The sequence below is a fragment of the Myotis myotis genome, unplaced genomic scaffold, assembly GCF_014108235.1.
Source record: "Myotis myotis isolate mMyoMyo1 unplaced genomic scaffold, mMyoMyo1.p scaffold_m19_p_8, whole genome shotgun sequence".
NCBI lineage: Eukaryota > Metazoa > Chordata > Mammalia > Chiroptera > Vespertilionidae > Myotis > Myotis myotis.
The window spans coordinates 93,704,826-93,719,989 of NW_023416390.1; the positions used below are offsets into that span (position 1 = coordinate 93,704,826).

General features: G+C 44.2%; 1 protein-coding gene across 7 annotated transcripts in view; it reads right to left on the reverse strand.

Moving 5' to 3' along the window:
* The window catches only part of SAP130 (Sin3A associated protein 130), a 95,572-nt gene that overhangs the window by 54,053 nt on the left and 26,355 nt on the right, over window positions 1-15,164 (reverse strand). For all 7 annotated transcript variants that reach the window (XM_036319357.1, XM_036319359.1, XM_036319358.1 and 4 more), the window contains 4 exons: window positions 13,244-13,391; window positions 12,991-13,081; window positions 12,712-12,816; window positions 7,891-8,032 (listed from right to left, as the gene is read on the reverse strand). In XM_036319357.1, coding sequence (XP_036175250.1) covers window positions 7,891-8,032; window positions 12,712-12,816; window positions 12,991-13,081; window positions 13,244-13,391 — 486 coding nt within the window. The remainder of the gene's footprint in view (window positions 1-7,890; window positions 8,033-12,711; window positions 12,817-12,990; window positions 13,082-13,243; window positions 13,392-15,164) is intronic.

A 15,164-nucleotide genomic window follows, 5' to 3' on the forward strand; every position in this document is an offset into this window, starting at 1 on the left:
CTGACAGCAGGGAGGAGGAAGTCCCACCCCCCACAGAATGAGCCAGAATCAGCCATTGGTCAGGCTCTCAGCAGCCTGATAGCCAGAACTCTCATTCACCTGCATCTCAGACCGTGACAGTAGAGAGGTAGGACTATGTCTAAAGAACACCTGTTGACACAACGTAGCTCTGCAGCCAAAAGATGCCGGCGTTATCGACAGAAAGTGTCCGCAGAGCAGCGTGTGTCTGATCTTGAAAGAAGGCGGCACCTGCGACAGGATATATCTGAACACCAGCTACTGGAAAAACGTCGCTCTGATGCCAAAAAAACACTGGCGTCATCAACAGAAAATGTAAGACCAACGTGCCTTTGAAGCTGAAAGAAGGCGGTGGCGACGACAGAATATGTCGAGAGAACAGTCATCAACAAGTACTACCAATACCGGTAGGAACTGCCTTCTCAGCGAAACGTAGTTGTGGTGGAATGACTGTTCGATGTGAATTTTGCCTATCACTGAATTTCTCTGTTGAAAAACCATCCGATGGGAAATTTACTCACTGTTGTAGCAAAGGGAAAGTCTGTCCAAATGATATACATTTTCCAGATTACCCGGCATATTTAAAAAGATTAATGACAAACGAAGATTCTGACAGTAAAAATTTCATGGAAAATATTCATTCCATAATTAGTTCTTTTGCTTTTGTTTCCATGGGTGCAAATATTGCATCGCCATCAGGATATGGGCCCTACTGCTTTAGAATACACAGACAAGTTTATCACCATACTGGAACTTTACATCCTTTGGATGGTGTTTCTCGGAAGTTTGCTTAACTCTATATTCTGGATACAGCCAAAGCCAAAAGTAAAAGATTAGCAATGCCAGAAAACCAGGGCTGCTCAGAAAGACTCATGATCAACATCAACAACCTCATGCATGAAATAAATGAATTAACAAAATCGTACAAGATGCTACATGAGGTGGAAAGAGAAGCCCAATCTGAAGCAGCAGCAAAAGGTATTGCTCCCACAGAGGTAACAATGGCGATTAAATACGAGCGTAACAGTGACCCAGGTAGATATAATTCTCCCCATGTAACCGAGGTTGCTGTCATATTCAGAAACGAAGATGGAGAACCTCCTTTTGAAAGGGACTTGTTCATTCATTGTAAACCAGATCCCAATAATCCAAATGCCACTAAAATGAAACAAATCAATATCCTGTTTCCTACATTAGATGCAATGACATATCCTATTCTTTTTCCACATGGTGAAAAAGGCTGGGGAACAGATATTGCATTAAGACTCAGAGACAACAGTGTAATCAACAATAATACTAGACAAAATGTAAGGATACGAGTCACACAAAGCAGTATTATGGATTTCATCTCTCTGTGCGGGACACACTCAACCCTATTTTAAACGCAGAAAAATTAACGTAACAGTTTATCATGGATTCATATTAAAAAATGGAGGCCAATTGGATAAACTTCATCAAAGCAAACCAATCTAAGTTGAGAACTGAAAAATATAGTGGTTTGATGGATTATCTAAAATCTAGATCTGAAAATGACAATGTGCCGATTGGTAAAATGATAATACTTCCATCATCTTCGGAGGGTAGTCCCAGAAATATGCAGCAGTGATATCAGGATGCTATGGCAATTGTAACAAAGTATGGCAAGCCTGATTTATTCATAACCAGGACATGCAACCCCGAATGGGCAGATGTTGCAAACAATTTACAACGCTGGCAAAAAGTTGCAAACAGACCTGACTTGGTAGCCAGAGTTTTTAATATTAAGCTGAATGCTCTTTTAAATGATATATGTAAATTCCATTTCTTTGGCAAAGTAATAGCTAAAATTCATGTCATTGAATTTCAGAAATGTGGACTGCCTCATGATCACATATTATTGATATTAGATAGTGAGTCCAAATTACGTTCCTCTAATTAATTCCCTTTCAATGCGCACGAACTTTGTGCACCGGGCTACTAGTCTAATCTAATAAAAGATAAACATGCAGCTGGAGAACCAAGATGGCGGCCTAGGTTAACGCCGGAGTTTGCTGCCTTGAACAACTACTTCAAAAGTGAAACTAAAAAACGGAACGGACATCACCCAGAACCACAGGAACACTGGCTGAGTGGAAGTCCTACAACTAGGAGGAAAGAGAAACGCATACAGACACTCAGAGGAGGCGCAGTGCTGAAGTCAAATTCTGAGGTGCGGAGTGTGCGGAGCGGGCTGGCGGCGGAGGGCGCGGTTGGCGTTTTCAATTGGGAGGGAGTCGCAGACTCTGAGCTCCAGATACAGGGGAGTCTTTAGGGACTCAGACTCAAACTGGAGAAGCAGGACTGTCTGGCTTTGGTCAGAGCAAGTGCAGCTTTCTCTCTGAGGTTTGCAGCGGGTGCTGGGACTCGGAGGGGCAGAGCCCCTGGGGACGGGACTGAGAGCCACCATAACTGCTCTCTCTGGCACACCCTGTTGATCCTGTGCGACTCGCCCCGCCCAAGCCCTGCACGGAGGCATTTGCCGGATAGCCTCAGGCAAAGGCTAGATTAGCACCTCCCTAGAGGACAGAAGTTCTCTCACTGCAGACACAGCTGATTCTCATAGCCACTTGGCCTGGAGGTCAAACCCTCCCTGGTATTAGCTACAACAATCAAGGTTTAACTATAAGACTGTGCACAAAGACTACTAGGGGATGCACCAAGGAAGCATAACAAAATGCGGAGACAAAGAAACAGGACAAAATTGTCAATGGAAGATATAGAGTTCAGAACCACACTTTTAAGGTCTCTCAAGAACTGTTTAGAAGCCGCCGATAAACTTAATGAGATCTACAAGAAAACTAATGAGACCTTCGATGTTATATTGGGGAACCAACTAGAAATTAAGCATACACGGACTGAAATAACGAATATTATACAGACTCCCGACAGCAGACCAGAGGAGCGCAAGAATCAAGTCAATGATTTGAAATGCGAGGAAGCAAAAAACACCCAACCAGAAAAGCAAAATGAAAAAAGAATCCGAAAATGCGAGGATAGTGTAAGGAGCCTCTGGGACAGCTTCAAGCGTACCAACATCAGAATTATAGGGGTGCCAGAAGATGAGAGAGAGCAAGATATTGGTAACCTATTTGAAGAAATAATGACAGAAAACTTCCCCCACCTGGTGCAAGAAATGGACTTACAGGTCCAAGAAGCGCGGAGAACCCCAAACAAAAGGAATCCAAAGAGGACCACACCAAGACACATCATAATTAAAAGGCCAAGGGCAAAAGACAAAGAGAGAATCTTAAAAACAGCAAGAGAAAGAAACTCAGTTACCTACAAGGGAATACCCATACGACTGTCAGCTGATTTCTCAACAGAAACTTTGCAGGCAGAAGGGAGTGGCAAGAAATATTCAAAGTGATAAATACCAAGAACCTACAACCAAGATTACTTTATCCAGCAAAGCTATCATTCAGAATTGAAGGTCAGATAAAGAGCTTCACAGATAAGGAAAAGCTAAAGGAGTTCATCACCACCAAACCAGGATTATATGAAATGCTGAAAGGTATCCTTTAAGAAGAGGAAGAGGAAGAAAAAGGTAAAGATACAAATTATGAACAACAAATATGCATCTATCAACAAGTGAATCTAAGAATCAAGTGAATCTAAGAATCAAGTGAATAAATAATCTGATGAACAGAATGAACTGGTGATTATAATAGAATCAGGGACATAGAAAGGGAATGGACTGACTATTCTTGGGGGGGAAAGGGGTGTGGGAGATTCGGGAAGAGACTGGACAAAAATCGTGCACCTATGGATGAGGACAGTGGGTGGGGAGTGAGGGCGGAGGGTGGGGTGGGAACTGGGAGGAGGGGAGTTATGGGGGGGGGGAAAGAGGAACAAATGTAATAATCTGAACAATAAAGATTTAATTAAAAAAAAAAAAGATAAACATGCAATTTGACCATATCTTCGCTACACCTTAAGCCACGCCCACCAGCCAATCAGAGCGACTATATGCAAATTGACCCAACCAAGATGGTGGTTAGGAGCCACAGAGCTGGAGCGAGCAGGAGTCTTGGTTGCTCCAGTGATGGAGGAAGCCATGCTTCCCTCCCGCCCGTCCTGGCTGGCTCTGAGCTCCACTAAAGGCAACAAACTTTCAATTATAGAAGGTAAATAAATCCTAGAACCAAAAAAGAGAAAATAAGGAGAGGCTGGGAGCTTCTGTCGCCGGGGGGCTTGGCCAACCCGAAAACGGCCCTAAGCCCCTCACCCAGACTGGCGAGGCACCCTAGTGGGGACCCACCACCCTAAAGGGGGTGTGGCCAGCCTGAAAATAGCCATCAGCCCCTCACCCAGGCTGGCCAAACCTCCATGGGGTGAGGGTTCCCACTGTGTGTAGGGGGCTTGACCAGCCAGCAAACAGCCATCAGCTCCTCACCCAGGCTGGCCAGGCACCCCAGTGGGGACCCCCACCCTGAAGGGGGTGTGAAGAGCTGCAAACAGCCATCAGCCCCTCACCCAGGCTGGCCAGGCACCCAAGCGGGAGCCCCACCCTGATCCGGGACACCCTTCAGGGCAAACCAGCTGGCTCCCACCTGAGCACCAGGCCTCTATCCTATATAATAGAAGGGTAATATGCAAACTGACCCTAATAGCAGAAAGACTGGGAATGACTGGTCACTATGACACACACTGACCACCAGGGGGCAGACGCTCAACGCAGGAGCTGCCCCCTGGTGATCAGTGCACTCCCACAGGAGGAGCTCTGCTCAGCCACAAGGCAGGCTGACGGCTGCCAGTACAGCGGTGATGGTGGGAGCCTCTCCCACCTCCTCAGGAGCACTCAGCATGTCAGACTGCAGCTTAGGCCTGCTCCCCGCTGGCAAGTGGACATCCCCTGAGGGCTCCCGGGCTGCCAGAGGGATGTCTGATTGCCAGCCTAGGCCCGCCCCCCAGGGAGTGGGCCTAAGCCAGCAGGTGGTCATCCCCTGAAGGGTCCTAGACTGCGGGAGGGCACAGGCCGGGCTGAGGGACCCCCACCAAGTGCAGAAATTTTTGTGCACCGGGCCTCTAGTATATATATAAAAGGCTAAGTTCCCATCTGACCGGTAGGTATGACAAGCACTGACCACCAGGGGGAAGATGCTCAATGCATAAACTGACCAGCTGCAATGACTTGGCAGTGGTGGTTCTTGGGTGATGCACCCTGGAACCAGAAAGGAGGGAGCCCGATTCCTCATGGGGCCAGGTGATTCCACCTTCGGCCATGGGTTATGTTGTTGCTGGGGCACTGCCAGCCCCGAATCTGGTTTACTGCACACTTGCGTTTGTGTTGCACACCCTGTAGGACAGCAACTTTGCAGAGTGCCCTCTCACACTCGGGGACTCCTTGGTGGATGTTGGAGAGCTGGTTTCGGCCAGATCCCTGCAGGCCAGGCTGAGGGACCCCACCTGGCAGGGGGACCCACTCATTCCACAGAAGCCCTTTGAGTCAGAGCACCACCTCTGGTGTGGCCGGCCGGGGAGGGACGGTGAGAGGTTGGCTCCAGGGCGTGTCTGGCCCGTCTCACCCAGTCCCGCCCTGTGGCCAACTTCTAATTAATTTCCTTTCAATGTGCAGGAATCCGTGCACTGGGTCACTAGTTATTATATAAAATTAAATACATCATGATCAAATAAGATTTATCACAGGAAAGTAGGAATGATTCAATATCAGAATTTCTATTAATGTTTTAGATCATATTAAAAATGTACAAAAGAACAATACTTGAAACTTTGCAAAAGATATAAAAATTGCTATTATATTAGCATTCAATACTTATTTATGACATAAATGTCTAAGAAAGTGGGACAGAAACAAAACTTTGTTCCTCAAACTAAAAACAATATCTACAAAAATTGATTATGAAATTTCAGAGACTTCCCATTTAGGTCAGGAACAAGAGAAGGATGCTCACTATCTCTGCTACATTCAACATCACACTGGATGTTTAGCCAACAAGACAAACATAAGTATACAAAATAGAAATGAAAAAAACTCCCTCATCCCTCAAAAACCTGTCCTTATTTGTAGATGAGATAAACATCTAAATAGGAAATCCAAAAGAACTTCCAACCTTTCAGAACTAACAGTCATGCTCAGCAGAAAGGATGGACACGGGATACAGGAAAAGCTAGGAGCTCCCCTGCTCCCCTATGCACCATGATGGGACAGGACAACTGAAAAGTGATCCGATGCTAAAGTGAGTTCCTGTGCAAATACGCAATGGGGGAGGGGATGGGGTGGAATTAGACGTATAACCATGTGCTAAGTAAAGTGTTTTTAAAATGTTACATACTTCTTGCCTGCTGAAAGAGCCTAGAGAAAACGACAATAAACAGCTAATGCCTACATCTTGGTTTCTAAATGATGAAAGGAACCAGGCTCCTTGGAGAAATGGTGGACTCCAAGATGCTGACAAAGTTCAGGAGGGGCCTGATAATCTTATGGTGGTGGGAAGGGCTGGAATGACCAGGCCATGGCAAAACCACAGGAACTAGTCTGAAGGGGCTCCCATGGACCAACCCAGAGAGAATTTGAACATCAAAATAGATGATACTGAGACTGTAGTAATGAATAAAACCAAATCTATGAGCCTATTCTGTTTCTAAAAAAAAACAACAAAAAAAAAAACAGAAAATAAATAAATGGGAGAAAATGAGACAATATCTTTATATCAAAATGTCAACTGATAAATGTGAAACAATAGTTAGAAAAAGTCACTATTTTGCAACCAACATATTTCAACAAACCTCAACTGATTTAGCCAAGAATCATCGGTAAACAAACTATTGCGTGAAAGTTTATTGGGGGAAAGGATATTTATAGCCTCAAAGTATTTCCACACAGATTACTTAATTAAAAGAAAAACATCCCTTTATAGTAGGAAAATCTGGCAAACATCACATCTTCACTAAATAACTAATGTTGACCTAACTAATAATGAGACAAAAAAATAGCATGAGCTCTCTAATGTAATAGTAGTGATAAGAGCACATCAACCAAGTGGTATTCACTCCAAAAATGCATGGCTTGAATCTAACTATGAGAAAACAATCTGATAAGCCCAAACTGAGTATTCTACAAAAACTGGTCTATCCATATCCTTAAAAAATGTCAATGTATGAAAGAGAATAGAAAGCTAAAAAATTGTTTCAGGGGTAACTATACTTTCAAGATTAAGTAAGAATGCCTTTGTTCTTCAGCGATGAAAATGGAAATATTTAGAGTCATAATACTGCAACCTTTACTCTTAAAATAAATTATACAGAGAAACACACAAAACAAAACAATGGATCCTAAGAGATTAGCCATCAAAAGGAGAATGGCTGAATACAGACATTTTCATAAAACTAAAAGAGAAATAATACAATGTATTATTTTCAGGGAGAAAACCTATATAAATAAAAGGCTAATATGCTAAGTATCTGACTGTTGGACTGGTACCTATGATGTGCACTGACCACCATGGAGCAGATACTCAATGCACAGGCATGGAAACATGGAACAGACTGATGAATCTAAGAGGGAAGGGAGGAGGGCAGGAAGAGATTAACCAAAGATCTTCTACGCATACTAGAGGCCCAGTGCACATATTTGTGCACTGGTGGGTTCCTCGGCCTGGCCTGCGGGGATTGCGTCGAAACTGGCAGTCCCACATCCCCTGAAGGGTCCCAGATTGTGAGAGGGCACAGGCCAGCCGAGGGACCCCACTGGTGCATGAATCCGTGCACCGGGCCTCTAGTTTAAAAATAAGAATAAGTACATGCATGCCATATTTGTGGGACATTATATAATATTGAAAAATCAAAACAATGAATGACACACTGAGGCAGTGTAACTGGCACGTTGCCTCCTACCTATTGTCACTGCGAGTCTCCATGGCCACAGGATTTGGAGAGGCCCGATGTCCTGAGATGGGAATCAGGCTGCTCCTCTCCGTGGGGTAATCAGGCTGGATCCTAGGAGAAGTGTGTGTGATCTGCTGAGGCACCACCTTAGCTACAAAAAGGAAAACCAATGACATCACTATTCATATGCTTTCACTGTCAAGACAAATCATTCTTGCACAACAATCTTAATGCAAATAGTAATAAGAAGTCTGGATTTTAGTTTTAATCAAAATAAAAAATGAAAGATGAGTACACAAGGTTCAACTAAATTATTTCAATCTAATCTATAATAATAAAAGCGTAATATGCTTATTAGACCAGATAGCTGAACAACCTTCCAAACATCATCCCGGACATTCTTCCAGACAAAGCTGCGGCAGCGGGGGCCAAGGCAGAGGCGGTTAGGGGTGATGAGGCAGGCAGGCAGGCCAGCAGCCCCGAATTGTGAGAGGGATGTCCGACTGCATCCCCGAAGGGGTCCCAGATTGTGAGAGGGTACAGGCCGGGCTGAGGGACCCTGCCCCTGTGCACAAATTTTGGCAATTTAGATGAGATAAATATATATCTCATCTAAGCCTAAGTGACCGGTAAAACCAGATGGTTGCTATGATGCGCACTGACCACCAGAGGGCAGATGTCAATGCAGGAGCTGCCCCCTGGTGGTCAGTGTGCTCCCACAGCCAGCCAACCTCCTATGACCCCTCCCCCTGGCCGGCTGGCCCCAATCAGGACTGGGCGAGATGGCCCCGTTCGCAGTCCAGGCAGAAGGACCCCACGCGTGCACGAATTCATGCAACAGGCCTCTAGCCCACTATTATAATATATTCACACTGTCAAAGCAGGGTTCAGCATTATTCCTTTAACAAAAATATCAGCAACCAGGCCCCATTCCCCTGAACTGGTTTCTTCGATATCCTTTTTTTGAGGAGAAAACTTTTTATTAAAAAAATCAAACCATAAACAAATGAAAATATAGCTATAGAAATGACAAAGACCTTAGATTTTACTCCATAAGTAATTGGGTCCATAAGGAAGTAGCAATGTGGCTAATTAGTACTGAGTAGATCATTTTAATTTCTAAGTCCCAGCTTCCTCTAGATAATCATTTAATTTTGAATATCCTATGACTTTATCTAAAACCTTACAGCAAAGTCAAAATAAACAACAGAGTTTTCAAATTCAGTATCAGGCTCAAAATTTGCTCTCCTCTACAATTTACAATCAAATTTTGTTCCGAAGGTATAGCTGAACTGGGACATACTTTATGGTACTTATAAAAGCTGTGACCTCAGAGATATAGAGCAGGGGTGGGGAACCTTTTCTCTGCCAAGGGCCATTTGGATAGTTATAACATCATTCTCAGGCCATACAAAATTATTAACTTAAAAATCAGCCTGCTAGGCTGGCTGGTATGGCTCAGGGGTTGAGCATTGACCTATGAACCAGGAGGTCGCGATTTGATCCCCAGTGGGTGGGGTGTACAGGAGGCAGTTGATCAATAATTTATCTCTATCTCCCTTTCCCTTCTTCTCTGAAATCAATAAAAATATACTTAAAAAATTAGTCTGCTATACTTGGTCAAACATAAACTCACCCCTAATGGTTTGGTAGGGCCAGACCAAATGCTTTCTCAGGCCTTTATGGCCCACGGGCAGGACGTTCCCCACCCGCTTTAGAGGGACAAAGGTTCCATCTGTGTAAAGACGCAAGTTACACCAGTGACAGGCACATAACCACTAGAGACTAGGATGATGCCTCACATTACCCACAGTGCAATGCATCGAACACCAAAGGTAAGCAGCACAAACCACCATGGATGCCCAGCCGTTTCCTGAGGGAGACAGCCAGAGAAGTTTCTGCAGGATGCCCTGGGTGCCCAATTGGAGCACTGATGATGGCATCTGCTGACTAAGGCAGAGAGGCACTGTAATGGCACATTCTCCATCAGTTGGAGATAGAATATTGAGTGGAAAGCAACGAAGCCTTGTTTTTCACTCTTCCCATAAAATGCAGGAAAAATAATACTTCCAAAGAATGCAGTTATCATTTGTAGGATAACTAAACAGTGGTTCATAAACGTAAACACATCCCAAATTTTAAATCTTTACTTTTTTCTAATTAAAAAAGCCATATTCTCTATTATTAAAAATAAATAAAATTTAAGGAAAAATATAATGCAGAAATCATAACTTGGCCATACTGCTACCTCCAAAGATAATTTCATTTTCTGAATGCTGTGACCGACTCTGCTTTGTATATTCGAAGACACTGGCATGTGTGGGCCAGAGAAGGAGAAAACCAGTATGGTCATCTACTGGAGATGAGCATTCATTAGAGGAGAAAACCCTATGTTCAGTGTTAATCATTTTTATTTCTGACCCAATATATACTTATTAGAAACAATGGCTGAATTCAATATTTAATCTCACCTGGAAAAAACCACTTAGGTGATTTAATGTATCCCCTAGACCTAAACTTGAAGATCAATGCTCTAGGTTTAATGTCAAGTTTTCCTTCTCAACCTTTGTTCAGGGATCCTATTATGATGTAACAAAAAAGTATTTGGGTTACTATAAAAGAGGAAAACAAAACTAGAGCATAAACCCAATTGAACTTAGATGAAACCAATCACATTAAGGTGGCAGATGTTAAATGTTCTGGTATTTCTGTCAAATGATTTTCATATCTAGAATTCAGTAAATGGTTAAAATTAAAAAATAAATGAGCTGGGTAGATATAGAATATAGTAATACAGTAACTTAGGACAGGTGTAAAGTTGCTAGTTCTAGCAAAAATGTATGATCATAGTTCTGTCTCCTGGTACTTTTACTTAAAATTTTTATTTACTGATTTGAGAGAGTGTGGGAAGGAAGGGCGAAGAGAGAAAGGGTGGAAGGGAGATAGAGAAAGAGAGAGAGAAACATCAATTTTGTTGTTCCACTTACTCGTGCATTCATTGGTTGGTTCTTGTATATGCTATGACCAGGGATCGAACCCACAACCTTGGTGTATTGGGACAATGCTCTAACCACTGAGATACCAGACCATCTCCTGGTACATTTATGAGGTGACTTCCACTGTGATTTCTTAGGAAGATACAGTGACATTAACAAGAACTAATCACAAAATAATTTTTCAGAGGGATCAAGAGAAAACCAAAGCACCCCTATAAGATACACTGTCCCCTCTTTACTGGTCTGATTTTCTTCACAGCTGCAGATTCCCTCGTGAGACTCTGGACTGAAAACATGAAAAGAACGGGCTGGGCTCTGATGTTACAGCTGAGGATAACTGCCGACAATGGCAAGTATAGCCAGACATTGGTTTGACACGAAAATATGGAATTATCAATGATCTTTTCAATAACAGTGCATTATTGCTGAAACCAGACACACATAACAAACTTCTTTTCACAGAAGAGAAGTGAACTCCAGAGGGAAATGAGAGAAGTGTGGTGGTAGGCTGGAGTGAGCAGCGATAGGAGAAAGAGCCAGCAGCAGTGTCCTCTCAGTTACCTGTCTTGGGAGGTGGGGGGGGTGCTTAGTATCAATTTAGGGTGGGCACAGCCCAGTTACCTGAAAGAGGAGTGAGGGTTTCCTGGGTTACCATTATTCTGAAAAGTGTCCTCAAAGTTTGGTAGGAGGACCGTGCAGCTGCAGTCTGTCTCGCATGTGCAAAAAGCAAGCAAGGAGAAGAGCAGCCAGGTTATTATATATATATGGGTGGGCAGCCACATCTCTGGTCTGGCCACTAGACCCCAAGGCCTCAGTGCTCAGCTTGTGAGCATGCCATCTGATAGAGCATGCCGTCTTACTTTGGGGGGGGTGGGGCGCGGCGGCACGCGATGGCATGCTCATCATGCTGGCCGGAGGTGAAGCTAACACTACAGCTAAAACCTGCAGCCAGAGGACTAGCGAGAGCAGCCTCACAGGCCACAGTCTGTCTGGGAGCCCGTGAGAGTGAGAGCAGCCCCTAGGATAGAGGCTGGCAACCTGCGGCCCAAGAGCCAAATGCTGCCTGCTGCCTGCTTCCGTGAGGCCTGCGCTAAGCAAGGCATACGGATTGAAGTGGCTGAGGGAGAAGAAGCATTTTGTGACACTTAAAAATTATATGAAATGCAAATGTCCATGTCCAGAAAGCCCCTGTGCACACTGGCCACTGGCGAGTGGCTGGGGCGGAGACCTAGGAGGCCTGCATCTACTATCTGGCCCTGCTATACGGGACGCTGGCCAGGCCCTGCTCCTAGTGACCAACGTCTGCTGCCAGAAACCTTTCAAAGATGTTTAAAATATTCAAAGTATACAATATTTAAAAGGGGGAATAATGAAGCCTAGAAGAAACTTTAAGACAGGTATCAAGTGTTTTGAGGCAGCACTTCAACGAAAGCCTACGTTTAGCTGTCTTCCCACTACTGTCACCCAAAGATTTCTCCTGAACAATCCATCAGTTCTTATTTCAGATCTCTGCTTCTTGCTGGCTTTTCCTGTTGTTTTCGTGTCAGTAAATTTAATTTATTTCTTTAAAAGGTACACATAAAAAGAGTAGTTTGATGCACAAGAAAGTTAAAAGTAGAGTTAAAGTTTACTTTGAGCTCTCAAAGATTATTATTCCTTTCTCCCTACCGTCATGCCAAATCTGTACAACAAATAATGTTAAAAGTTAAATTCACTGCTACTTTGAAAATCAACAACAACAACAAAATCAATACTATCCATCTATAAGAAGAGTTGGTCAGAGGGGCTGAAAAATCCCTTTGAAACTCTTGTCTAAAGGGTATACCACACTTACCAACTGGGATGTTTGAGGTGGTCACAGCAGTAGCATGGGATGAATGGGAGGGCACTGTCATGGTAACAATTGTACTCGTGGGGGCTTGTGTGTGTGACACAGATCCTAAAAAGGGAGAAAAAAGGAAAATTCTTCAACAATTGTCTCTCTGAACATTATAGATTCTCAAAAACCTGAGACAAGCTCTTGGGAAAAGTTAAGATAATTTTCATAGCCTACTCTTTCAGCGAGGAGTGAAAATGAACTGGGCAGAAAGCAACAGCAGGGCTGCTGACTCACCAGCTGTGGTCGCTGAAGAGATTGTGTTGGTCGCCAAAATAGGTGCCACTGTAGCCGCAGCCACTGGGGTGCCCGTGCTGAAGATTGTTTTCTGTGGGGAGACCCAGAACACAGAGTTACAGACGAGCATCTGCCACTCCATCTAGTTCAGAAGCAACCACTGCCTTCAGTATTGCATGTGCTTCGCGACTTTTGCACAGTCCTCACTTGAACCATAGCAGAAGCACGCAGACGGTTCTCCCCTCTGGTTTACCTGAGCCATGGTGTGAAGCTGCTGCTTTGGTGTCCCTAAGGCAGGGTGTGAGGGCAGTGTGATTCTTGTTGCTGCATCCCGTGACTGGGGCGGGCGCTGAATGCTGATGGCTGCAGATGGTGGGTGCTGGATAGACAACGCTGGCCGACTGAAAAGACAGACAGACATGATCTTTAACTTGTCTCCAGACACAGCTCAGGCACTGATGCCACTTACTCCCTGGTACTTACTCCCTTGAATTTTAGAGAGAGTGGAAAGGAAGGGGGAGGAAGGAAAAAGGGCGGCGGGGGGGGAGAAAGAGAGAGAGAGACAAACATCGACCCAAGAGACACATGGACTGTTAGCCCCCCATGTTGTGTCACGACCAGGGCTGGGGATTGAACCTGCAACCCAGGTGTGCATCCTTGACAGGGAATCAAACCCATGACCTTTTGGACGGTGGGCCAATGCTCTAACCACTCAAACACTAGCCAGGGAGAGTTGTATTTTTTCAGAAGTCTGTGAGGTCCATTGTCGAACCAGTAAAGTAAATGGCCCATCAAGTTTCTCTTCTGAAACTGTGAGCCCCATTTCAAAAGCAATCAATATGTAACATGACCTGAAGAAGTTAAACCTAGGTCATTCTCAGCACCCTCCATATAGTTAAATCAAAGCTCTATGACAATCTCAAGGAAGCATCTATATATTTAATAGGCTAATATGCTGTGTCCCTCCACCCGTCCGACCGGTTGCTTTGGCGCACACCAACACCAGGGGCAGACACTCAACACAGGAGCTGCCGTGACACGCACTTGCCATTTACAGAAACGGCAGTGTGGACCTGGCTCTGACAAAGCAACACTTGGTTTCCTCTAAGTAGGACACAGGCCAAGCCACCACCTTGGAGTGAAACCCACCAAATCACAGCCGATGCTGCCGAGACCCACAGATTGTGGCCCACAGCGCAGCCCAGCCCGGAAACGGTCACTCTGGGCCCCACGTAGCAACGCCGGCTTCCTCTCCCTAGCAATTAGCCACCTTGCAGTTTCTTCAGCCCAGGAACACGACTTGCTTTGTAGCCAGGTGCAAACATTTTACACTGTAACCAAATGTCTGTGAAGTGTTTTCCCGTGCCTCATCTCATTTGATCCTCACAGAAGTCCTGGAGCAGGTAGATAGGAGACTCGGCAGAATCTTATTTTCTTTTCATTAGCCGGAAAACAGAGATTTAGAAAGCTTAGGAACTTGACCTGACTGAAAAGAAATGGTGGACCTTGAAAATGACTTCAGGTTTTCTCTCTGCGCAGATTATAGTCAAACATTGTTGCAGTTAAATATTTTACCCTTTGTACTCCCTGCGTGATCTACAATAATAATCTGCTTCATGTTGATATTTACTGCTGTGCTGCTGACAACTACCTGAAAGAGAAGTTGGGGTGCTTCACTGGGCTGGAAGAAGTTTAGCTACATCAGAAAGCAGGTCTAATTAAGCAAGTTCGTTCTATATCTATAAAAGGCTAAGCTAAATCGCACATGCACAATACATATAACCCTTTGCGGTCGTATTAAACTTGGACATGGGTGTCGTACTGGTCGGAATTAATTTCCATTGAAAGAGCAGTGATACATAACATGCAAGATTATGAAGGATAAACAAGATTTATTAATTCTTTTTTGGAACTACGTCACTACTAGTAGAATCACTACAAACGTTATCACTTTCTACATCAGAGTCAGTATTCAAGGTGCCAAAATAAAACTCTTCATCATTACTTTCAGATTCGCAGTACACTTCTTTCGGTAACTTTATTTTTGCCATTTTGGAGTATTATTTTGAAATAACAAGCGAGAATGCCTAATTACAGTTAAACGTGATTTGTAAAGCTTTATTTGAAACTAGAGGCCCGGTGCACAAAAATTTGTGCACTTGCGGGGGGAGGGG